This window comes from Xiphophorus hellerii, chromosome 15 (assembly GCF_003331165.1).
Source record: "Xiphophorus hellerii strain 12219 chromosome 15, Xiphophorus_hellerii-4.1, whole genome shotgun sequence".
NCBI lineage: Eukaryota > Metazoa > Chordata > Actinopteri > Cyprinodontiformes > Poeciliidae > Xiphophorus > Xiphophorus hellerii.
Genome location: NC_045686.1, coordinates 12,335,580 through 12,362,187, shown reverse-complemented (window position 1 = coordinate 12,362,187; position 26,608 = coordinate 12,335,580). Strand labels below are relative to the sequence as shown.

General features: G+C 37.6%; 1 protein-coding gene and 1 long non-coding RNA gene across 5 annotated transcripts in view; both read right to left on the bottom strand.

The window, feature by feature from the left end:
* Nucleotides 1-26,608, bottom strand: part of wasf1 (WASP family member 1) — a 71,893-nt gene that overhangs the window by 19,244 nt on the left and 26,041 nt on the right. For 2 of the 4 annotated variants that reach the window (XM_032585222.1, XM_032585223.1), the window contains exons 3-6: nucleotides 24,587-24,721; nucleotides 16,036-16,189; nucleotides 12,248-12,365; nucleotides 6,500-6,583 (exon numbers count right to left, since the gene is read on the bottom strand). In XM_032585222.1, coding sequence (XP_032441113.1) covers nucleotides 6,500-6,583; nucleotides 12,248-12,365; nucleotides 16,036-16,189; nucleotides 24,587-24,721 — 491 coding nt within the window. The remainder of the gene's footprint in view (nucleotides 1-6,499; nucleotides 6,584-12,247; nucleotides 12,366-16,035; nucleotides 16,190-24,586; nucleotides 24,722-26,608) is intronic. The other 2 variants (XM_032585224.1, XM_032585225.1) reach the window with 1 other exon arrangement.
* On the bottom strand, nucleotides 758-2,044 carry LOC116734084 (uncharacterized). Its single transcript, XR_004342168.1, has 3 exons — nucleotides 1,995-2,044; nucleotides 1,453-1,579; nucleotides 758-1,244 (listed from the first exon to the last, which is right to left on the bottom strand). It is a non-coding gene; the product is annotated as an uncharacterized LOC116734084 (long non-coding RNA).

The window sequence follows — 26,608 nt, the reverse complement described above, 5'->3', positions numbered from 1 at the left end:
GAAAACTATAACCACAAAGTACCAAGTTGGTAACGGCGCTTACTACAGCCTTGCTTATCCCCTCACCATCTATCCCCACACTAGGCTGTGTCTCATTGTTCCTTAAAGCACCACCCATTTTAGCTGAATTTTTTTCCAAATTTGTCCGGGGGGTTGTTAGTCCCAGTAAACTATAATAAGCAGGATTTTCTGTTTGCCTCAAAAATGAACTTTTGATGTTACAAAAATACCAATCTTTGCTTTATTAAACCCAAACCCATAAAACATTGCTCATCATTTCTCTTCAGTCCAATCCGATGGTCAAATTTCTTAATTCAATTCAGTTGATTTTTAAAACGCTAATTTACAAGACCATTTACAAAAAAAGTCATTTCCATTCTACTTATCAAACAACGTAGCGATTTAAATGTATTAAAGTCAGTAAAAAAAACAAAAAGTTAAGTTAACCGAGTTAAAAATGCAGAATGCATCAAGTCATTGACTCGTCATTGACTTGACTTGTTTATACGCTTCTCCCTCTTCAAATTACTTTAACCCTACAATGACTGAATTTATCCATATTTTCAGGGGAACCAACATGTACATTTGCTGCTTTCTTTCTTTGTTTCTTTCTTTCTTAGACTAGGACCATCACAAAACGAATAACCTCGCTGATTGAACTCTGAAATGAATAAAAAGTCATTCAGTTACTCAGAATCAGCACAACATTGACTCTTTCCATCTTTAAGATGACTAGAACAAACTCCTCACTGTTGAATCCGTGGTGTTGGCATCACTTTATTACAAATGATAGTAAATAATTGGAAATATAATTTTACCAAGATAGAACTTAATCCACTATTACCGGACACAACTGGAACTCCATAAAGTTTCGTAGTAAAAGTCACATTAATACACAATCAGAACGCATCAACCGATTCTCCGCAAAAATACAAAAAAAAAAAACAACAAACAAAAAGAAAAACGTTTGTTTATCACGTCAGAGTTTTAACAAGAAAGAAAAACACAGAGTACAAGCGATAAAATAGTTGTGTTATTAGATGCAGGTCACAACAGTTGGAAGTGTACATTTCATCTTTAGGATTTTATGTAACACCATAAGCTACATTATTGTTGGTGAATAATATCACAGTGAACACAGATCCTAATCATCCATCACTAGTGGATCTGCTCTTCTCTTCTTCCGCAGCCCCTGGATGAACAGGAACAACTGATGTTTGTTCGTTCTGTAGGACACAATTTCCCTTTAAGGAGAAAACAAACAAAGTTTAGTTTGTTTTACATTGTTTTTCAGCACACGCAAATGATAGAGCACTTAATAAATTAAAATAAAAGTTGTTCATTTACATTATATTCATTTAGACCAAAAAGGAAAGTTATTAGTTATACTCTACAATTCAGAGTAGAATTCAATTTTTAACGAGATCCACATTTTTTAAAGTTTTGACCAACCTTAAAGTGTCTTCAGCTCGTGGAGCCGTTTCAGTGAAGTTGGCGTTCATGGAGGGAAACTCGCTGTTGCTGTTCTGGTCGGTCAGAATGTTGCTGATGTCAGAAAAATCTGCTGTCATGTCATGAGCTGAAAAAAAAAATAAAATTAACAAACATGTTTGCAAAAAGAAGTGGCAACACCGTATTTTCACTTAAGACTTACAAAATAGTTTCATGATTTTGGTTATGCCTGTAGAATTTAAACTGAGGTAACACTGAACAATGAATCGTTGGGTAAATAGTTTGAAAAAGAGAAGATATTAAAGACACGCTAACCTAAATGGCTGCAAATGCAACCATTGCTGAAAATGAATCAGACTCATGTAACTTAGTGTAATGTTTCACCTCTCTGCAAAACTTTTGAGTCACGAAGCTTTATTCTTTTTTAAACCCTTGCTATTTGGTCAGTTTGATTTTAGAAGGGGAACAATGACATTTTTTATATAACAGAAACGTAAAATCTACTCTTTTTACATCTTTAAGATGACTAGAACAAGACTCACTGTGAACACTGAGGGCGATGAGTTCAGCCAAAAGTAAAACATTCAGGATTCCCAAACAGACAGCCGCACGGAGGCAGAGCCTCTCTTTGGAGCTGCTCCAACCTTAACAAAAACCTCAACCTTAGCAAAATTGAATTCAATACATACTAAATTTCTCTGTAACTTTGTTCTTACCTGTGTGATTAGATGCAGTTTGTCCAACAGGTTCCATATTGACGTAAATTTCCTCCATCGCTTCAGACTCTGTGCTGACTTTAAACATTGACTATAAAATCCACAGCAGTAGTGGAACTAAGTGAAAAGAAACTGTGGAAAGAGATGAGATGTCTGGTGTTCAACAAAACAAAAGGTAAACGTATTTTACAGACAATGACCAAATAAAGAAATTCATGAACGCAGATTCATTATTATTTTCTTAAATATCTTACACAACATAAAATTCTTGAAGGTTTCAGTAGTTTCATAAGTTCATATTTGCTGATTCGGTTCTGTATCAATGAATATTTATTTATCCTTTTTCTTTATTTTCCTTCAGCTTGGTTAATCCTACTCATAATAAACACATTACACTTTTCCATGGGTGAAAACATAATTGACTCTTTCCATCTTTAAGATGACACAAAATTAAAAATAGTTTTAAATCACGGATAGAAGGATGAAAAAATACATCCGATGTTGTGATGTTCTTGCTTCATCTTGCTCCTGCGGATGGCTGTGTCCAAAAATATTTCCTAAAGATTAAGAAATTGCACAGGTCTCATGCTGTCCTGATAACTAGTCACAGCCTTGCTCTCGGTAAAAACAACTATCATCTTTGTATTTTGCTTTCTAAATCCTCTTTTAACCCTGTTTCTTGTCCAGTAGCAGAAACACTTACATTAAGAAACCACAGGTGTTGAACTGAAATCCTCCTTTAGTCCAGAAAATGTAAAATACCTGAATTGCATTATTACAAAACTTCTACAACCGTTGGATCGAATAATTATGGAATTGTACGTATTTATTCATATTTTAAAGATATGTACTTTTAGGACTGGCATCTAATAAAAACAAGCTGCATGAGCTGGCTAGTACTCTCTAAAACTCAGTCACCATATCTTCTAAAACAGCCATGAGGCAGATCAACAGTTTGACAAACAGTTTGCTTTGTGAAGCACCGCCTCGCTGGGAGGGAATCAAAAGGCTAACATGCCAATCAGGTGTAAGTTGGGCGGGTTAAAGTAAGAGAAACCCGATACTGCATTCAGAGCACGATGAAGACCAGCAAGCAAAATATCAGAGTTCAGGAGATACAAGATAGAAAATTTGACTGAATCAAGACATTGCCCAGAAGTTCAGACTGGGAAGCTAACTGACAAATTGCTAACTAAGTATGTGGAGCAGGAAAATAGGTCGTATTTACTTTAATTTATGCAACCAATTGCCTCAAAAGATTCAATTACTGCAACATATAAAAGACAAGTGTAGTTACACCGTGTGATTTTGGCAAACAATATTCTTAAACTCATCCAAAATATTATTCTCCGTAAAACTTCTTTTATTTTCTGCTTACAGCAGCAGCAGCAATATATTTGCTACATAGATTAAAGATTCACGGTCTCATTATTTGACATGGTTGTTCTGTTCAAAACTTTTTGGTTTGCTTGAGCAGAAATGGCGTAGTGTCTGGGCATGTTAAAATGTTCAACTTTTACCACCCTAAATCCTCACTACTTTCAAATAGTTCACTTTTTATTTTACTTGTTGCACGGACTCAACTTAAATAGATTAAGTTATAAAGCTTTTTTTTTTATATCCAAATGTTCCTGCCACTTGTTTAAGATGAGTACAAACAACAAGTCGATGATAATTAAGTGATGTTCGCTTGAACTTTTTTTAAGTCTAATGTTTTATTTTACAGCGAGGAAGGCCAGAGTCTAGCTTTAGCAGATGGCTGAAGGCGTCTGATCCGCTTCAAACTCAGTACCTGTTTGCTCCAAGGCAAAACTTTGGTAAGGTTAAATTTAGTGGCTAAAGAAAGTCAGACGGTTTATTCTCCAATGTGAGAAATCCCTTGAGGTCGTCAAGTTTCTTGTTTGATCAGATCTTGCTAGTCAGTATGATTACTAATTAACGGTTGATTCTTTTGTGTCTAGATGCAATGTAATCATTCAATTCACAATTGAAGTTTTATTATCAGGATGCAGCAGATAAAATATTTCATAGTATATTTCACTGATTCCTTTCATACAGTCTAAACTCCCTGAAAAAAAAGACCTTTCAGAGAAATATAATTTTGATTGCTTTGAGTTTAATGATATTTTACTTAATCTGACTGATATGATCTTCTTTAGCGCATACTGATGCTTCGCATAGATCATTTATAAGCTTATCAATCACAAGAGGTGTTGAACTGTCTGTTAGAGAACATTAGTGAACATCATCATTAGGACCAAGGAACAAAAGCTGCAGATCATTTTTAAGGTAACAAAACAATTCACCATGTTGTGAGCAACTCTTGGAGCATGGTTGTGTAGTGAGTATGTTTAATTTTTATTTTTAGGTAAAGTGTACCAATAGCAAATTTAGTCAATGTTATTATAAGTTGGGCTAGCTGTCAGAAGATGTAAGTAAGTCTCGGTGAGAGGGAGTATTTAAGAAAAAACACAAATTCACTGATTTAATTGTTGGTTGATAGCCGGCATATATTTGAATTTGTGCAACAAACACCAAAAGAAAAAAATACTATATAAAAAAAACGGAATGGCTATTCAGTTTGATAAATAAATCAATATATTATATTGAATAAATCAATATAAATCCAAGGGCACACATTAAAACATCAAATCTAAATAAATAATATGAATTATATTAACTATTTTAATACAGACTGATGGTTCACATTGATCATTTCAAAGTTTTAATAATGAAAAATTAAAAAAATTAGAGGTGTACTATATTTTGTTAGTGAACACACTAAAGTGTGTAAGATAATGGTTGGAGGGAAAGCTGAAAGATACATATGAGCCACCTCACCGAAGCCTGTTTAGTCCCTGACAGATATTGTTCAGAAGTATGTGTACAAATGAGGAACATTTCATGAAATGTATTACTCTAGCAAGTGTTACAGAAAAAAAAATCTATGAGTTTCAAATGTATTTAAACCAATATTTACTATTTTGGAGAAAACATGAAGCAGTGGGAAGATCAGTGTTGATTCAACAGTAAGAAAAAAAGAACAAAATCATTTACAATGATACCGGGCCAAATTCTGGAAAAGTCTGGACAAATTCTTTAACTGCGGAAAGATAAAAGTTAAATTTGAGCAGCCTCACGTAGGCCTGTTTACTGTCTGTCACATATTCTTCAGAAGTACGAGTACAAATGAGGAACATTTACTGACATGTTTCACACTAGCAAGTGTTACAGAAAAAAAAATCTATAAGAGTTTAAAATTGAAGTGATGAAGGAAATCACAAACTCATAGTCAGCACTGACTAATCATGCTACCATAAAATAAAGCGGTAAAACAGTTAAAACTCTAGGCTTTCTCTAGAGGTATGTGTTCAGTCTTACGGGTGCACACACACACACACCCACACACACACACGCCTCTGTCCACCCTTATGCCCTCTCCCGTTCCTGATACACAGCATTCAGGAAGATTGTCTAATACCTAATAATTGATGAGAATCACCCTGAAAGACACGGACAGATGGCAGGAACCCTTTTCCCGCGCAGATCCCGAGCTGATAATCGATGACGGTTTGAAAATCTGTTTTCCGGAGACATAGAGTTTCCTTGCAGGCGGTGTGTGATGACCCTCAGGTCAAGAGAATCGCCTACCTAGGGGTTTTTTTAGCCCGCCTCACACAGATGACAGGTGAGGCTTGTCCCGTATTCAGTCACAAACTCATAGTCAGCATGAGAGAGCCGGACACACACGCACAAACACCAAATGGCTTAGTGAGAAAAACCGGAGGTAACTACAACATTCTATTTAAATATACTATATTGTATATTATTCTCAATTATCTAACACTTATTGTTTTTCATACTTTCATTGTATTATTCTTAAAACTCATAATGTTTTTTCATACTTGTACTATTTTTAAAACACATAGTGGGAATAACAGTTGGCGTAACAGGTGTGTGTGGGGGATGGGTGGGAAAGGGTGGGGGGGGGGGGGGTGGATATTAATAGCAATTAATGATTAGGGTCATAAATCACTCATCCATCAAACCCCGATTAAATTTTGACAGAAGGGTGCCTATAGAGTCTCTCTCCCAAAGGTAGAACTGGGATGCAGGTGTGCTGAAGGACTGTCAGTGTCAGACTGAAAGTGGGCAGCTTGCTTGCCGGGAGCAAACCAGAAGGTGGAGGCAGAGGGGGTAGTGGGTAGCTGTGGTAGGGGAGTGGAAATTAGTGGGAGTTAGTGGTTGGAGAGTAAAGGCTGTAAAGGCTGCAGGCTGCTGCACAGGAAGCAGATGCTCTGACGGAGTGAGGAGAAGGCAGACAGTCTTACCTCTGGGGGAGTAAGAAAAGGAGGAGGGGTTTCAGAGAGGACTCTTATAAGACTCTTGGGGCACACAAGATAAGGCATTTCCAGCTGCACAGAGTTAGATAAAGACCAGATACAGAAAATGGTAAAAAAAAAAAAAAAGATTGGGAGGAAAGGAAATAGGCGAAGAGAGCTCCGAAAGCAGTAATTACTGCTATTTTTCGAACCACTGATACCTCGTAACTGTCACATTGTCACCTTGTGGTATTAGACATCAAGAACAGTAAAACTAAAAAAAACATAAAACATACAGAAACTGAACTGATTGAAGTACCGAGAGCTCATAATGTTTACGTTTCTTTTTTGTTTTACACGATTTTAGGGTGAAGAGAGGAAGAAATGAAAAAGACAACTGACTATACTGACTGACTACCATTAGAGCATCCCAAGCCAGTTAACGTGTCTAGGTGAAACAATTTTCCAGAATTTGTTATGTTATTTGTTGATTTACCTTCCACCTGTCAGTGGTGACAAATTCCACTACTGAATATTCATGCATCTAAGCAAGTAATTATAAATTTTTACAGCTCAACAAATTCAGTTTTTCTCAAGTACTTCCTCTTGGCAACAAGTTCAACAATGTTTGGTGTTGGAGTTTTAGTTGTGGAAACTTAGAATGGGCAACTTTGGAGGTGTGCATTAATCAGACTGCTTCTGTGCAGCATCTTATTTTATTTGTTTATTTTGAACATGATGGAAGTATAAAATGTGTGATTTTATACATGAACAAGGAATGCAAAAGACACATATTTTTGTACCACAATAATCTTAACATGCCCATTATCTTACGCTGCCAAACACTCACACCACATTCAGCTTGGAGGTGTAGCTGCAGACTGTCATTGGGGTGAAAGGAGAAAACTGTGCTGGATCGACTAAATTTTTTATTAGCTTTAAGTGTGGCGTTATACTGCTGTTTTACAGCATAAGCTCCATCTAAGAGTGTGCATAAGATTTTTCTACATCGACATCGAATAGATTATCCATCAGTTCCAAAATTGTTCTTTTTGTTCTTCAAAGTTAAAGTACAGTGTGATTTACCTGTGCACATTTTCACAGGGAAACACAGAAGTACTGACTTGATTTATTGTTGCTCGGCAATGCAGAAAGCGATATGACTTGTTTTATTTGTGTGTTCAAAAACTGTAGTTTGTTTACCCCCTTAATGGCTGTTGTGGTGAATTATGCTATATGGAGCTCATTGATATATGAAATTATCTATAGGGCAGCATATGAGTTTGAGATTGATGTCTGCTCTATAAAAGATTGTCACATAGAAGACAACTGTAAGAGCAATTTTATGTTATGTCTTCTCATTTCAGTGCTCATAATAAAATATTGTATCTTAACCTTCTGTAACAGTTGAGTATATTTTCAGAACTACATTGTAGTGAATGTATTTGATTAAATAAACAGCCTTCCTTGCTCTGTTCAGATGTTTGAATATAACACAAACCATTTGAGCATCATTTTAATTACCAGAATTTTATTGTGCAACTTGGTTCCCTTTAGTTTAGCTGATTTGAATGATTACCATCCATGCTCTACAGCAGGAGGATAATAATTTTCCTCAACATGACTGCACCAGGCTTAACCATTAATAAAAGGAAACGGCTTCCCAACGGCTAATGATTAATAGTCCAACATTATTTTGAGATTAATTTATAATTGCATGGGAGAGAACAAGTAGCAGAGCAAAACAAAACTAGCACATTTAATTTCCGTATTGTCATTTTCTTAACAATAGCCTTACCAAATATTTTATCAAGTAGAATTTCATGATAGATGTTGTGTAAAGCGCATTACTATACTAATTGGTATTTGACTGCAGTAGCTTATTCTTAGATTGTTTTCTTTTCACTTTACTTTTGTTATGGTTCTAGTTGTTTTCATTTCAAAATCGGAAGCCATGGATTACTAATCACCACAAAGTCTAAACTAAACATCTGATTATGTGTGCTCTTACTAAACAAGGAGACAAGCTATACCAACTCAAACAATTACTTCCTACAAGATTGTTATTTTTATGTTAGGGCTGTTAAATACAGTCTAGAGCAGAAACCAGTTTCTTCAAAGATTCAACCAGATGCTGATGTGAGCAGATGTGTAGAAGACCAAATTAAAATGTATTTTAATATGCATCCAGTTAAACTGCAGTCCAACTGGATGCAACTATGCACTAAAATTGTCATTGTCTCTCAAGTAAAAAAATTAGGTTCTTCCATAATTATGCAGAAAGAAAGCTCATTAGTAGAAAACAGTTGGCAGCCACTTTTAATGATAGCTGGCAAATGTTTTTTTAGTTAACAATGGCCCAATTGTAGAAAACGTCTGTCTCTTGTGCAAGTCGGTACAGCGAACGAAAACAATTTTAGTATATTCTATTAGGTTCCCAGCGATGTCTATATTAAGTTGGAAATCAGAAAGGAATGGCAGGGGAAGCTCAGCAGCAATTCAAACGTCAGACGGACATAACGAAAACTTGCACCTGAATGCTGAAGTCAAGGAGATTGAATGTGATCTTTGTCCTCCTGCTCTCACCAGCTATTCTTCTCTCAGTCCATCCTGGGCACTTGACTCTGAACATCTTTCTTTTTTCTGACTCACTCAGCAGTTCGTCTGCTGCTAATCCACTGAGGATGAGGCTAACACAGAACCTAATGAGATTAGGACGCAGCAGCCGTCTCAGCTCCTCGCTCTGTCCTGTGCTGTTTCTCATTTATTACAGGCTCTTAACGCTTTGTGTCTGTGAGTAACGTAAATCCGGTTTCAGACTAACCATCAGTCAAGTGACTTGGTAGGAAATTAGCTGGTTGCAAAGGAGAAGGAGTGCTAAGAAAAGAAATAAACTGACATTGAAGTCTCACTATCTGCTTAGCAGGAAAAGTAATTTAATGATTGTAATCATTTTTGAATTATTCAGTAGTTTTCATGCTGTTGTCTTTAATGACTTCATCAACATTCGCACAAATATTTATGTTGACTAAAATATTTACTAGCAGTAATAAGCTAATTAAATTTTTGATGTGACATCTGTTTTTTGTTTTTTTCAATTTTATGTAACTCATAATTACAAGTGCAGCACACCCTCATTAGGAAGTTTTAATGTCAAATCATGACATTCAATGAGAAAATTTGTGCTATTTTAGCTAATAAATCTGTCAAAATGTTTAAAATCAATGTTTAAACCCTTTTTAAGTGTCCAAAACATTGTTTCCACTAACCCCAACTGTATATTCTAATCTCATAAATTAACTGTACTTCCATCCATCATCTTCTGCTTAATCCGGGATTGATTTCATGGGGCAGCAGCCTAATCAGAGAGACCCATACGTCTCTCTTCTCAGCCACTTGGGCCGGCTTCTCTGGGGGAATCCCAAGGCTTTTGCAGGTCAACCGAGACACATAGTTCCTGCAGCGTGTCCTGGGTCTTCCTCTGGGTCTCCCCCCAGCGGGGTGCACCTACAACACTTCACCAGGGAGGCGACCAGGAAGCATCCTAACCAGATGCTTGAGCCACTTCATGTGGCTCCTTTCAGTGGGGAGGAAAAGCAGTTCTACTCTGAGTCCCTCCCGGACAACCGAGCTTCTCACCCTACCTCTAAGACACCCTGTGGAGAAAACTCATTTCAGCCATTTGTATACTCAGTCTCCTTCTTTCAGTCATGACCATAGAAGAGAGCAGGAACATAGATCAACCGGTAAATTGAGAGCTTCGCCTTTTGGTTTCAGTTCTCGCTACACCACAGTGCACAGTATAACGCCCACACCACTGCAGACAATGAACCAATATGTCTATCAATCTCTTGCTCCTTTTCTGCCCCTCATTTTTGAACAAAACAGTGAGATGCTAATCCTCTGTGAAACAATGTATGTATATTTACTTTATTATTCAGATGGTTGATATCATCAGTATTTCTTCATATACATCTCTTTTTTTTCAACAGTAAACTCTAATAAAAACTATCTCAATGTTATGAACCATGGCGTTGTTTGTGTCTTATAAGCTAATTACAATGCAACCCATTTTTGTTGTCTGAAGCATTCAATGTTATTTTGAAAGGTGGGAATTTGCAGTCACACAGCTATTGTCGCAAGAGTACAATTCCCTAGCTCAGCATTTTAAATTTTGAGAAGAAGAATTGGTGAAATAAATAAAGAATAAGAGAGCTGGAACATGGTGTGCCATTAAATGTGCTGGCAGCCAGTTTTGGATGCAATCACAGTGACTGACAGGTGTTGAGGCATTTCAGGTCTCTGACACTGCAACTGCATGGTACATCATAGTCTATTAGATCTTTTAAGCACTCATGCGTGCAGTCATGCCCCCGCGAGGCTGTTTATGTGCGGTCTAAAGTAACAACTGGAGAGATGCTGCTAGAAAAATGTATCTGAAGTTTCCTAAAATGATCAAATGGAGTACAAAACAGCCACAAGAGAACTAATTTCAGTGACTGAAAGGCGTGCTAAGATAAAAGCAGTAACGTGTAAGGTCAACACCCTTAGATTCAAACTATGCGATTTTGTATTTCTCATTTCTCTGTCCTTCACTGAGTAATTTTGCATGCTTTCTGCGAAAGACTCCGCTACGCATTTGCACTGACCCTCACTCTGACCATTTACCCACCATGATGGCTACACAAGCCAGCAGCTATGCGCGAATGATTCCCAATTGGTCCGTTTTGTCCCTGTGAATGTCTTACAGGTCTTTCCATGGGGTCCGTCTGACTCCCACCTCCCACTGCGGCGAGGAGGGGAAATGAACATGGCTTTATATGTTGAGCCCACCCGGGGCTTTAATTAGGATCAAGTCAGAGAAATGAGTTTTGACTAACAGCAGTGACATCAACCCAGTCCTCTAGAGCAAATGGGGTTCACCTACTGTTGGAAATTACCTCCAATTTTGCTTTTCAGGCACTGGAGGAAAAAAATATGCAGGCAGACTGAGATACACTAAATGGATCAACAGGAGGGTAAATCATTGCATTTACCCTCAGACCTGGAGAAACTTCTCCGTCCTCTCGTTGCATTTCCCACATTCATTAAAAACCTCATAACCGGCCAATTTATATCCTTTGTGCTCATAAAAACCCTCAATGGAAAAAAAACATTTGCTTTGCTTCTCTCTGGCCGTGACTGTAATAAGCTCTGATTGACTGCGAGGGGGCAAAATGGGAAGCCACTTCCCACGCAGGGAACTGCAAGCTGGAGTTGATTAGCGCTCCTGGTGCAGAGGGTGGGAAACCCCTTGGTTTAGAGCCCCTGCATCCGGTAAGAGACCAAAGCTTCTTCAAATACTTCAGCAACCCTTCATTTAATCTGATTTTGTCAGAGAAAAAAAAATAGTCTAGTCATATTGGAAACCCTTCTTCTTCATGCATGTCAGCAGAAGGCAGAACGATGACACACAGTGCGGGGGCATGCAAGAAGCAGATGCTCCCATTAATTAGATCTAATGATCACACAAGTAATAACTAACAGGGCTGACGGAGGGAACAGTTGATTTATCTTTGAGTGGTGAATAATTAAAGGAAAAGGCGAAGCGGTATGAATCGGAGCTGCAAATCTACTAGTGAGTCACCCTATCGGTAAATTCATGCAGGGCTAGAAAATACAAGAAGCCTCTTCAGTCACTTAAAGTCATTCTAATTAAAAACTTCACTACTCCACTGTGGCAATGTAAAAAAAAAAATGGTCAAAGTCTTAACTTACCTTCTGCTTCCTCCTCTCTTTTCTCTTGTCCTCAGTGTCCTGCAGCATCTTTTCCCGCCATAGGTCGAAGAAGTATGACGGATCCGTGTAGAATTTCAGACCCTCTTTACCATCATCCCTGCAGATGCACGAAAGCAAAGTTGTTGTCACGACTTTTTCTGTGCAGCTATGACAAGGGCTTGTTACCTATAGGTGAAAATTTCAAAACGTTTCCTTTCAAGCTGCAAAACCTTTTCATCAAACCGCATGGATTAAGTCAGGTTAATCTGGGAAATTAGAAATTAAGGAGCATAGAGTAATGTAAACTTGATGCTGCATATTGGGGCAAGTTAAGAACAGCATGTGTGTGGAGGTACCAACTGCTGGCTTGTTTCCCAAGCAGATCGTATGGCCCCCACCATTTAAGCAGCTACTCCACCTTTTCCATTCAGAGGTACCTTAATACTTCATACAGATTTAACAAAGTATCAAACATTCCTTAAAGATTCTGGCCTACACTAACATGACAGTTTTATGCAGGCAAGGTGTTTCCAATCAGTCACTGACTGTGCTGCTCTCCCAAAATGTTTTATTTTTTTTTAACTGACAGAAATCTTTTCACAAGCTTCAGTTTTTATGGCAGCAACTTGCGGTAATTCTATGTTGCTATGAAGAACAATCAGATTAAATGTCTTCTTGTCTGCAAAGTTAATGAGAGTTTGTGAAAATCGACTTCATCAGAAAACTAATTTGCACTTTGTTTTAGCCCTGCTGTAAGAAGACTTGTAAGCATCACTTCAATTATCTTCTTGTTTACCTCTGAGGTAATTTTGCCGTGACCTTGCACAAATTTTGTCTATGGTATTGTCTGCAGTCAAGCCAGTGCAGCTCTGATTTGCCATAGGAAAAGAATGGAGATCTCATCACAGGGTTCCAAAAGAAGAGCTGCTGTTTCTTCCCATCAAAAGAAGTTAGTTGGTGTGGTTCAGGTATTTGGTGAGGATTCCCTTTGCAGGATTCCCAGCCATGTCTCACTGGGATGAGACTCCAGAGTAAATCCAAAAATCAGTGACAAAAATGTTTCACTTCCAGCCTGGAAATACCTCAAAATCCTCCAGAATGAGCTGGAGAGAGTTATAACTGATCAGAGGAATGTCTGGGTTACCCATTACTTTTGCAATCCGGATCTTGGATAGATGGAAGTTGATGCGTTAATGGATTGAGAAAGAACAATAAATTCCTTCAAGAAGAAACATTTTTGTCAGTCTCAAATATCTTCTAAGGTAATCTTCGGTGTCATTTTTTAACAGTTTGGAAGATAGGTTTAATTCTCTGGTGTATTTTTGTCTTTCACTACATTATAATTATTTTCTGGACAGGCCCGGAGGGCACACTGCTGCCTGTTTTTGAGATCCAAAAAAGAAAAGATCTTATGCTTCTTGGCCATTGAAACTTTAATCTGCGAGTATTTCCCTATATCCAGCCTTGGCCTCGTCTTGGGAGACAATTATTTGGCAATGACACCAATAAGAGTGAACACATAGAAGATGAAAAGACTCAACTTCAAACGGCAGGAGTGGAAAGTTTAATGATATGTAGCACAACAAAGGAAACAAAATTGAATTTAACAAAGTAATAAGAGAGAACAGAGGGGAGACCAGTTTAGTGTGGGTTTGTGTTGCAGCAGGTACAATTTGACTCGATAAATCATTACGCTTTGATGTTTTTATTTAGTTTGGAGTGTGTGTTTATATATTCATGCATAAGAAGGAGGAATAAAAAGGATCATACATATAGAAGCTATGTTCTGGGTCCATCTGGAAAATGAGACCCTGGGGAGGCCTCCAACGGAGTGAGGCGATGTGTAAAAAAGTAGAAAATATAAAGAAAAGAAGACAGTGGGTGACAAGGATGAGATGGGATGAAATAATGAACAGCAATGGAACTAGGAAGATGACAAAAATTCAAGTTGGACTTTAAATTATTAATCAAACGCATGAAATCATCACCCCTGATATGCCCAATCATCTATTCAGCGCTGATGAACCAATCAGTTCAGGAGGAGGAGCTGGGAACTAAAATTCAGATGGTCTCTGAGAAAAAAAAAAAAAAAATCAGAAGATGATGAAGACCAAAAAACAGAATATAGCAAATTGTGATCTTTACAGTTACAGAGATGTTGTCCTTGAATAGAGTTTCTTTTAATTAGTGTTTTCTTTTAATTACAAGAAAATCTGAGAAAATTAATCCCACTGAGCATCAACCATGAACATTACATCGGAAAACTAGGTCACATGCTAGAATGTGTAAAAGTTTTAAATCATCCCTTATTTTTCCATATTTTGTTTCCAAAAAGCAAGATTTTCTAGTACATCTTTTGTAGTGCTTTTTTTTTTTTTTGCCTTTTCTAAAAGTTTCTAAAAAAAGATGTCCTTTGGACTTTTGGCTACCCCCTTCCCACATTCATCTTCAGCTTGATATCCGGCCAGTATCTTTGGTTTGCTATGCCATTAACCTCTGAGCATAAAAAACCTCTAAATATTAGCCAGTGTTGTGTGGAAACATAAAATATAGGACATGATTTAATTTGGCTGTTTGGGCACTTGCAGCCTGTCACAGAGGCACAATTTGTTTCGGTTTCTCAGGCTGAATTTTTGAAATGTAGCCAAGATAACACAGTCTGATCACACAGTATATTAGTAACAAAAAAGAACTAACCCAAGGAGACAGCTTAAAAACATTGCACAAGACTCCTTCCACAAGAACAAAAAATTGCTATAACAGAACAAATTACAGCCTCTGATTTATTCTGAGACAGTCTAATTACACAAATCATACTTCTTCTATCCCCAGTATTCCTGTAAATAGATGCCATGATATAGCCATCTGAATTGATCAGTATTGCTATAAAGCAGCAACATTTATGAAGCCATCTCCATCTGAGTCAGGTAGGACCTCATCAGTACAAGCAGTCAAAAAAAACTGAAGTTAACAACTTAAAGCAAGATTTCTAAGCAACACCTGGCTATTTTAAAAGACACAAAGTGTTTAACGACTTCATGGATTCAGAAGACAATATCAGGTGTCAGCATAGCTTTAAGCACTGCCCTGACCTATTGGAACTGCTTGACGAATGACTTCTGAATAAACTGTACAAAGATTAGACGGTGGGGCAAAGTGAAAATGTTTGGAAAATGAAACCCTTTTTGAAACTTATCCATATCTGAAAAATAATCAAAGCAATTTCATATGCCACAAAATCCAAATGACAAATATTAATGAATCCTAAAAACCGATATCAGCACATGTACAAATTATTGCATTACATATAGCAGGTGCCCTAATTCAATACATCCTTTCTCTTTTGTATTCAGGGAATCCAGATTTAAAGACAAAGACATAAACACAAATGGCATAAATACTAGGTAGTCTAAATATTTATAAATCTGGAAAATAAATTTAGAATGTTCAGGTGATGGGTAGCGCTACAAAAAAAATGTGATCTGAGCAATATTACTACCTTCCTAACCATTCAAGGTTGCAGTCCACTCTGTGTGATAAAGAAATGTTTTGAACAGTGAAAGAACTCAAAACAAAGAAACAAACAAAAAAAAAAAGAGAGCACTGTTTACTATTCAAGGTCATTTCAGCTCTACGTGTTAACACTGTGGCTTTTAACACTTATTAGTCGTTTGCACCATTTGCAGAGTGTGCATAAAAAATAACAGCTAAAGTCAATTTAATTAGCTTCATGCTGCCTATGCTGATGAGGTGAAATGTGCATTTGAGCATAACAACATTATTCAGACCTGTAAGGTGTGAGGATGTTGAGAGGTGGCGGCTCCTCACAGGTGTGGAGGCTCTCCTGCAGAGGGACGGGCAGAGACGTGCGGTCAAACAGCTGCTGGTCCTGAATGGTGGAACTCCTGAAGGCCTTCCTCATAGTGATGTCTTGAAGAGACACTGCAGAGAGACAGGGCAAATGGAGGGCGCTTGGTAATGGGAAAATTATGGGTTTCACTTATTAAATCAGCCTTGTTCTCAAGTCTTTGGAACATGTAAGCTTGTCAAGAACGTCACTGATGAGCTTGTGATTATCAATTGGTTCTGTTCCATCAGCATTCTCATCAGTTGTACTGACATTAGAGCACAAACGTGCTTCATAAACAACTCATCCTCCTTCCTCCTTTGGGTTAACACAACATTTTCGAGGTTCATTTCAGTTCTCCTTAAGGAAACCCAAATTTGATTAGAAAGACAAACTAATGATTATCCCATTCCTCCATATTGAAGGAAAAAAAGACATTTAAAGGCAGAAAAAAATCAATGATGCACAGTTGAACCTCTTGAGAAAACAAGTAGGAAAAATTGCCCAGAAGAGCAGGGGGGTGGGGAACTCCACTAAAGGCAACTCTTAATGTGGAAAGCAACAGTCTTAGGAGAAAAGCCAGAATGTTGCAACCAGATGTGAATTATACATGAGGGAGAGACAAATAGACAGTGCAGCCCAGGGGAGGACAGAAGGAGTGTGGCAGGCCTAGAATCATTCCGTTAGTTCCCTGTTATTAGCAGGCCAACATTGAGGAGTGACAACTTCAATTTAAAGACCAAAATAAACACGATTTTACCACACAAAAGCTAACAATTTCACCTAGAACTTTTTTTATTGTTCGTATTTTATCGTGATTATATGTGTTACAGGACGACAGTGGCGACAGTGGTAGGAGTTCAATCCGTAATCGGTGGGTTGCCAGTTTGACTCCCGGTCTGCATGCCTCCGTCATTGCGTCTTTGGGCAAGAGGCTTCACCCGCCTTGCCTGCTGGTGGTGGTCAGAGGGCATAGCGGTGCCGGTGCATGGCAGCGGCGCCATCAGCGTGTGAATATGTGTGCGAATGGTTGAAACCGGCATCATCGGACAGCATGGAGAAGCACGGTTGTGATGATATGCTCAGGGAGGAGTGTTGGAAAGGATACAAGGTTCTTAAAGAGACAGAGGCCAATTTCAAGATGTCGGACCAAAACTGATGAAAATCCATTTGAGAATCTGTACTGGACTTGAAAATTGTTACTCATAGATGCCCTTTCTTTAATCTTATTATGATCAGAAAAAAAATTCTGTGTTGATGTGGTAGAGACATACCCCCCCAAAACATGGAGGCTGAACATAAATGCATGCCAAAATTGTAAAATTTGTGTCTTGTTAAAAAAATGACCATATATCATTTTCTTTCAACTTACAATTATGCATGAAATCTCTTGTACAAAATACACTGACATTTGTTACTATAATATGACAAAATTTAAAAAAGTTAAAGCCAGTTCAGGTTGCTCATCTGGATAGCATCTGGAAAATTACTTCTGCAGACTCAGCATAGTAAGTGATCAGCCACCTGAAGGATGGACATAACAGATTTAACAGTTCCAGACGTTTGGTACATAACATGAAAAGAGTTTAAAAAAAAAAAAAGATAAACAAGATCATGGAAATAGAATACAGATAGAAATTAGGAATGAGTTGGAAGGACAGAAATATTTGTATAAATTGAAATGGAAAGTAATGTGCAAATAAATACCAGAATAGTGTATACAGGTAAATAATTTCAATGACAAAAACAGAAATGGTACGAACTTCCCTTGGGATAAGTCTTGTAAGCTGAACATAGCCAGAGGGTGGATTGGACTGAAAAGCCATTAAAACAGAAAAAAAAAAAACAGACGCAGAGATGGAAAACAACCACAAAAAACAAGACTTTTCATGCCTACACATAGCTATACCTGAAACACTTTGAAGGGGTAGCAGAAGACAGAAATTTTTAAAAAAATTCTGTTTTAAAAGGTGGGAAAACTACAAAAAAAGTGAATAAAAGACAAACATGCTACAAGATATTCGTCATAAATTTTCACTCTCTGCCCACAAAATGTCCAAAATACATTCTCGGAGAGGATTTAATGCCAGGATTTCCTATGCTGTGTCTGCCACTTCTGGTGAAACTATTTTCTATGAGCTTGGTTTATATCATAGATACAGAATTTCCAGGCAGGATAAGGAGCAGAAAGTTTCTGACAGGTGAGTGTTGAGAGAAGAAAGCACTGTGCACGCTGCTCAGATGGATTTAGACACTTCATGGGCAACAAGTAGGCCAAAATAAGAGACAGCAAAGAAAGCGAGCACCCAGATCTGAGATTGATGCACAATGAACTGGATTTAAATATTCACTGACTTACATCGAGCTCTCAGACATAGACGAATATGTTAAAAAGATCTTTTACTTAGCATAAGATTTAACTCAATTATAACCTACCTGTTTTACATGGACAAGCTTAGATTGTAAGAAGAAATGTTGGTCAGTGAGCCCAAGACAAGGATACCTCAAAGGTAAACACTGAGTGTATAGGTTGAATAAATTAGCTTAAGTAGCTAAGGTATGCTTAACGTAGACAAAGGTCTTCATAAATCCAGAAGTAAAACCTGTGAGCGTTCGCGCTGGTTGAGGCAGCACCAGGTGTTCCAGCTGTCTCTGATCTCAGGATGCATCTTATCAACAAGCTGTCCTAAACAGTTTATTTCTAGCCTTCGCATCTTTCACTTTTAGACAGATGCCATCTGGCTGAGACACTTCAGCTACAGTGAGGTGAAGAAGTTTTTGTCACCTACACACACCCCCCGGCTTCAATAAAAATAAACTTTCCAGATTTGTTTTCCCCCTGCTGTCCTCTTTCTTTATACTTACTATCTTGTAGCTGTTCTAGTGCACAAACAGGCATAACAGATAGGAAAAGTTGAAGGCCAAGTTTTACCATGCAGACACGGCTCTCTCCAATGTTTTACTCTGATGCAAATGCTGCCCTATAATTTTGCCTATTGCACACTTCCTCCTACAACCTTGAATCGGTTCCGTCTTCAATTCAGCTTTTGCCTCTGGTCTTTGTCTCTGTTTTTGCATTTGTTGCAGAGGTTGTCGTTTTATTCTAGATACACTGAATATCATAGGGTCTGATACTTGCATGAAAAACTCAACACATGGTGAACAGAGATAAAACGAGAGTTGTAAAACTAAAGTCGTCATTTTCTGCAATAAAGCTCTGTATTATTTGCAAAAACAGCAGCCCAATGGCTATTTTCTGAAAAATCTAAACCAAACAAAACTTGTGACCACCCTCCCTAAACTATACTATTCTACTTAGTTTATGGTTTATGAGGCCTCTCACATTATTTAACATGTTAGAACTAAACATATGGGTGCATTTAATCATCAATTATAGAATCTTATATTTCTTTCTAAAGTGATTGTATTTTGAATATTTGAGGGCATTGCAGTTTTAGAATACAATAAAGCATCTACATATAAATGAATCAGATGTGCTTAGACCTACATAAGTCAGGACATGACCACAAGTTACTAGCTTCTTTCCTAAACTTGCCCAAAGTTTGAAGCAAAGGAAACTCCCCTGATGACTTTAGTAAGCTGAGACTCAGAGTTTTTACTACTGAATTATAAATCTTATCTGAAGTTTTACATGGCTTATAGCAAATAACTGATTTTGCGCTCTCCGTCTTTTCAGTCAAAGAGGAAACTAAGACGACACCAAATACAATTTTCTGGGATAAAATGAAACCAAAGGCCATTTTTAAAAGTATGTCAATTCAACGGAAATGACTGAATGCAGAATTTGATTAGAAGAACAGAGCTGCACATCCCGAAGAACTTAAAAAAAGATTGAGATGTTATAAAAGCTCCATCAGCAATGTAACAGAAGTAGAAACCATTTAACAGATAAGTACAGCAATGAACATATCCTGAAGGACTGAAAGGGAGAAATAAGACAGTAGATAAAGAAACAGTTGGAGCCCCAAGGGGTTTGGTGTGGCTTCATGGCCTTCCATAATGGCCTGCAGTCTGTCCAGTGATGTAACAGTGCTATTAAGTAGTGGATACAGGCCATTAGTTTGGCTGGCTGAAATAAGGGGGGGAAGAGTGTCTGACAGAACACAAATGGCATCCATGCAGGATGAAGGGAAAGCAGAGATCAATCAAAGATATGAGAGCAGGCTGGAGAGGACAATAAAAAACAGCTAAAGGTGTGGTGAGGTAGTTTGTGGATTGAAGTCTAGGAGGGGGTGGGATCCTAAAGGACAAAGTGAGGGGTGATACTGTTTAAAAGGTCAGCAGAGTACAGAAAGTGTGCGTCTGTTCTTCACATGTCACACTGGGCAGTTATAAATTATTAGGGTAGATAAAGCCCTTGTGGTTCAATGACTGGATGAAATATTGTGGGCCACGCTGTGACCTTCAATCATTTGTTAAAATGTGTTCATCAGCAGAGTAAACCCATTTCAACTGGGTGTGTCAGACCTTTGTGTGTGTGTTTTTTTTTAATCCACTTATAGATGCCTAGTTTTGAGTTGCTCACTCAGATTTTAACACACCCAAAGGGTGTTAAAGGATTATGTTTTATCTTGAAAAAGCTATTACTGTCAACTTACAAACAGTACTTACAGGTAGATGTCACAAAGATCGATGTCTTAGCCTCAGTAAAAGCCGACAGTTTCATCAGTGTTGTTTATACTGCAGGGCATCTCTTTGTTCAGATTGTATTTTTTCCTGCCACAGCAGCTTATAGTTACACTGTCATCCTTATAGGTGTCTAAATCAAATCACCTCAAAATAGCACTGGATATTTCACCGCACTGGCTTCCACTAATGCTGGTTTTCCTCCCCGTCTCCTCCTTGCTTTGTAATTTTTAGTTTGCTTCACCTGAAGAGAAAATCCAGAACCAGATGAGGTCATTTCAAAATCAAAAGCTGTAATTTTTTTGGTTTCTAATCTCTTAATTGACATCATCCCCCCCTACTATAATAATATAGGAGCTAGGTAAAACTCCAGGAAACTTAATTATAAGTACTACATGTAGTCGTTGTATGGTACTGGCAGAGCAAAACAAAACAAAACAAAAAGCCAGTGAGTTGTAAGGATAATGAACTAATCCCCTGCTTTCCAAAAAAACACCTAATGAAGGGAACTCTAGTGATTCCTGCTAGTAATTGCTGCTATTCTACATAATACCCTTAAATAAAAGTCAATTCAAGTCACAAGAGATAAAACTGGGTTGCTTTGTAACTTATCAGCAGTTTTAAAGTGGTAATCTAAGCTTTAACAGCTGCAAAGAACTTTGTAAGACCTGCAGCCTGTTCATCTATAAAACAGCCATTGTGTGCTCCAGTCTCCTCCATCCTATACCTGACCCCCATCTTCCCATCTTCATCCCTCCAGGTCCCTGATTTATGGCCCCATTCTGCTTGCACCAATTCTCCTTCTCCTTCACCCCTCCACTCATGGCAACCACAAAGCCACACAGACAATTACAAGGCGAGTCTTACAGTAAGAGCATCCACTCTGACAGCATGAGGGTAAAGAAAGGGTTGAGATGGGAGATGCGGGGTGGCAGTTACGGGAAACAACCCCTCTGGTGAACCCCTCCCACAGATGTTCATCTTTGTGTGAAATTCTGTCCACTGGAGCCACACTGCTGTACTGTCACTCGATTGTACAAACTCAAATAAACGACAACAGATGAAGTGTGCTTTTTTTTTTTACCCCCATTTTAAACACTTTATCAGGCCATAAAAGAATGTGAAGAAGGTTTGAGGTCTGAGCAGCAGCAAAGTCCGGAAAATTCTGCGGTACAATCCTTTTACACTCCACTGCTTTTGCTGCAGTGCCCTGTATTAAGCACCCTTCTCTTGAACCTTCCATCTTCCTTACTGTCCTCCCTCTTGACACCCCTCTACCCCCACTTCTCCCACCACTCACTTAAACTGCAACTGAACTGATTCTTATCCACAGTCTCTAAAGCCAACTCTTTAGGCAATGAAGGGGGAATAGTCAGGATTATTTATGAAGTCAGATAAAGGCATGGACCACAGGCACAATGCAGACTCAAGCTTAAAATACAGATTTGCAACAGCACAAAACCGCCGGAGCACCGTGGCCTGATATATTTAAGTAAAAAAAGCACTCTGTTGTGTGTCTCTTGTTTTTGGCAACAGGCACACTGTTGCCAAAAAAATTCAAATCTCAAATCTCTATTGCAACTTGGTTCAAACTTATATGTGCATCTAACATATCAAACACATCTTTTGCAGCAAACCTTGTGAGTATTTTGAGAACGTGTATTGTGATGTGTTAATGCATCTGTACTTGACACTCAAACACTTCAGCATGATTTGTACACTGGTACAACATTCCTCCTGCAAACCAGACTTCCAAAACTAGATCACAATTGTAATTGAAGTCTGAGATTTATATACACCATATTAAAAAAAACCATACACTTTTTCACGTGTTTTTCTGCTTTGGTTTGACTAAGACTACCAAGATTATTTCAATTTGCAAAACACCAGATTAACAAGCAAATATTTGTTAGATTTTTTTTTTTTAACTTTCTTTAAACTCCAAAGTTTACTTGCATTTTGTGACACTCCCTTGACAACTTCAGCCAGCCACTTCACATAAGCTTCTGCTTTTATTCGGAGGTTGATTCGCATATTTTGCACCAGAATATGTTGGTGCAAAATATGGACAGTGTGTTTGTTATTTCCAAATTGTTCAAAGACATGGCAACCTTAGTGGGTTTAGACATCTGAAAATAATAAATTCCCTCTATTTATTCTGGCAGTTAGAAAATAGTAATTATTTTGTTAATGCCAAATGACCTAAAACAGGAAAAGTTCAGCTTGATTTAACGTAGTACAGAGAGAAAAAATGCTTTGTGACCCCCCTCATAGTGTGTAAATATCTGGTTTAAACTGAATGGGGAAGAGCAAATCCCTGTGGGACTCAAAAAAATAAAAAGAAGGAAAGTGATACAGGCAAACGTGCCAAATCTCAAACAATTCATTGCCTTTTGAAAAAGGGCTACCAAAGCCTCTGGATGCATTCAAATAGGCCATCGCCACATAGCATTTCACTGTTTGCCAGTGACAAGGAAGCAGTTAAAGTAACATTGTACAAAGCCTTAAACACACTGCAGGCCCATGGGAAATCGATACAGTGCCTTGGAGCGTGCTATTACACTGCTGTGATTCTCCCCATGTTTTTTACTGTACACTCTCTGCTGACTCTACCCGATGCTCTATCCTGTCGTTCTGTCTCTCTTCTCTCAGGATAACCTGACTTAGTTGACAGAAGACACAGATTATTGCATTTTCTTTTTATTGCTCACAACAAGGATCCCAAAGATCGTCTTCACACAAAGAAAACACATTTATCAAGTAAATGAGCAGCAAGTCAAACAGAAACTCGAAAGCAATGTTTCTAACGGGAGCAAAGGTTTTACAACTATGTCAGCTGAAAAATGGTACAATCTCACAGCTACCTGTTCCTTCACCAAGAGCCTTAAAAACTCATGGCAGACTGGGGAAATATTATGGAAAACCAAAGGGAGGGAACTTTTTAATGAGGGTTTCACATATTCAAATTCTGCTAATTTTATTTCAACAAAACTGATAAGAGTTTTTTTTAAAGAATAAGTGAATGGAGTTGTGCATAGAACCTTTCATTTTATTTCGTTTTTTTAGAATTTTAAGATGAAACACCAACATTAATATCATATTTAAGTTGAAGGAAGATTACACGTAGGTTTTCCAAAACTAAAAAATACAAACACACACAAAAAAAAAAACATGTGGTGAGCATTTGTATTCAAGCCCCCTACTCATACAACTTTAAAGTTAATATGAGATTACCTGATTTAAACAGAGTCTACCAGCTGGTAATTTAATTTAACTGTAAATGCAGCTGTTCTATGAACTGATAATCAGAACCAGGATCATGAAGGAACACAGCAGGCAGGTCAGGGAGAAAGTTGCGTAACAAAAAGCTCCTGGTAAAGTTTGCTACAAACCATTTAGGAGAGATGAAACCAAGTTAGATGTAACCAAACTGAAAAAATTGGCCCGCATTCAAATCCATCATGTGTGGTGGAAAATTAAAACTGTAACACCACTGAGGAACTTTGTAGAGACAGCATCATAATGTTGGGGTGAATTTTTTTCCCAGTAAGGATAAGGAAACTAGTCAGAGTTGAACAGAAAATGGAAGAGCTAAATACGGGGCAGTCATGGAGGTAAACCCAAAAATACAACTGGCGCTATCTAGAATGATTTTGACTCATAAGAATTGAATGCAAATGCATGCAAATCATCTGATTTTTTTCTCCTTTACTTAACAAGTGTGCACTACACTGCACTGGTACAAGACATAAAAGCCAAATAAAATGAAGCTTAAAAATGTGACAATGTTCAAGGGATTTCAGAAATTTTTCCAGGCTCTGTATTGACACTGGTATGAAACTCACATTCTTCTTCTTTGGGGTCCAGTTGTGTGACGCTGATGGAGAGCCGGTCCACCCTCTCCTGCAAGGAGTTGACCCGGAAAGAGAAGGAGTGGGCTTCATTGAAAAGCTCTCCAAAAAGGTCCTCTGCATATTTACCTGCAAACACACAAGAGTAAAAGAAATCATTTTACTCTTCCAAAAGTTTCAAAATAAAATGGTTAGAAACATTTTACTGGAAGATATGAGCAGTTATTTAGTGTGTGAGGCAACTGCTTGCTGTCTAAACCAATATCTAGCATTCACTCTATTGTTTAAAGTAAATCATTTTGCTTTTGTAGAACATTTTTGCTTAAATGTAACTGTCAGTTATGGTTACAGTCAACTGACTCTGGAGACCTTGGTACTTTGCAACACGTACTGTGGATCTGTTGGTAAGACAACTCAAATGCTTTTGTCAAACACAATCAAAGCAAGCCATGCTGCTCTTCATCTGTTCTCAGCCTTTTACTGAGATTTGAAGAAACAAGTGACGACTGGGTGTCTCTGTAGTAGAGCAGGCCAACTTCGAATGTTTGGAGCTGTGTGATGTAGACAGATTTGTTAAACAAGTGTGCCTTTAGGTGTCTGCTCTGTAAAACATAGACTTTACTTTACTGAAGTGCATTGGAATGGGAGTAAGTTCATTAATCATGACCTTTTGTTTCCATAGTACCACACTGCCAGTATAAAATGTCATATCACCACTACTCCATTTAAAGTTAACCTCTAACCTCAAAACTTACTGACTGCTATGTTGGGCATTGTGTATTTTGTTCTTAAAAGTATGTATGGATTCCCTCAACACAGATGAGATTTACTCATCTGTCTGTGTGTGCAGAGTGAAAAAGAATCCAAGTATATATACAAACTTCTAGAAAAGGGGGGGACAAATTTTAAAGAGTCTGGAATCTTTAATCTCAATTTAATTTTTGATTTGGCATATAAAATATGTTTGTAGTATTTAATTTTTTTAAATAATAATAAAAAAAGATGAGCATGAACAGCAAAATAATAATTGTATAACTATGCCAGAAGAGGAACTTTGCAAACTTTTCATCACACCCTTTGATGCAGAAATTTAACTTTTGGTTACATTGTTATTTTATTTAAATTATAATATTTTATTTATATTTCTCAATTGAAAAGATGTACTTACCTTCTGGACAACTACTCATTCATTATTTGCATATTAAATTCAGATCTGGGAATGACACCAAGGGATGGGCAACATTTTACTTTATGTGCAGAAGAAATGTGAATAAATCACTCATACTAACAACAATAACAACAATAAACTAATTAATTACTTTTGCAAACCCCAAAAGGCAGACGTTTTGTTAGTACTGCTCATTATTTTGCCGTTTCAAACAATTTTCCACTGTTGGTTTCATGACAGGGAAAATAATGTTGTTTTATTTTTTGAAAATATGACTGATTGCATTCATTACTGCATACTATTACAGTTGTACTGCTTAATGTAATTCATGTAGTGAAGAAGCAAATGGAATAATTTGTCATTTTTAGAGCAAATCTTTTGAGGCTTGGGCCATGTGCAGTAAGTGTGTATGGAATTTTGTAGTATTTCACATTCTCACTATTATCTTCATTGAAATAAATGTCATAAAACATTGGGTGGAAATAGAGTTTATTGAGTTTGAGACTTTCCTAATAAGATCACAACCAATGTGTGTCTGCTTTCAAAGTGGGGTGTGCAAAATAGTTTTTATAGTTTTTAATAAAGCAATACAAACCAATACCAATAGGACATTGTACAGAAGTGTATTTAATTGAAAATGCATTTCTGCAACATGTATCTTAAGAAATTCAGGGCAGATAAATATCCTCTACTTTTTAAGCCAGAAGTTATTTCTACATTTGTTAACATATTTTCTAGATAAAGCATAACACATCACTGTTTTTGTTTGTTACACATAAGACTTCACAGTTATGATTATTTCACTCATCTGTGCAGCCCAGAATTATGAATCTTGTCATGGCGATACT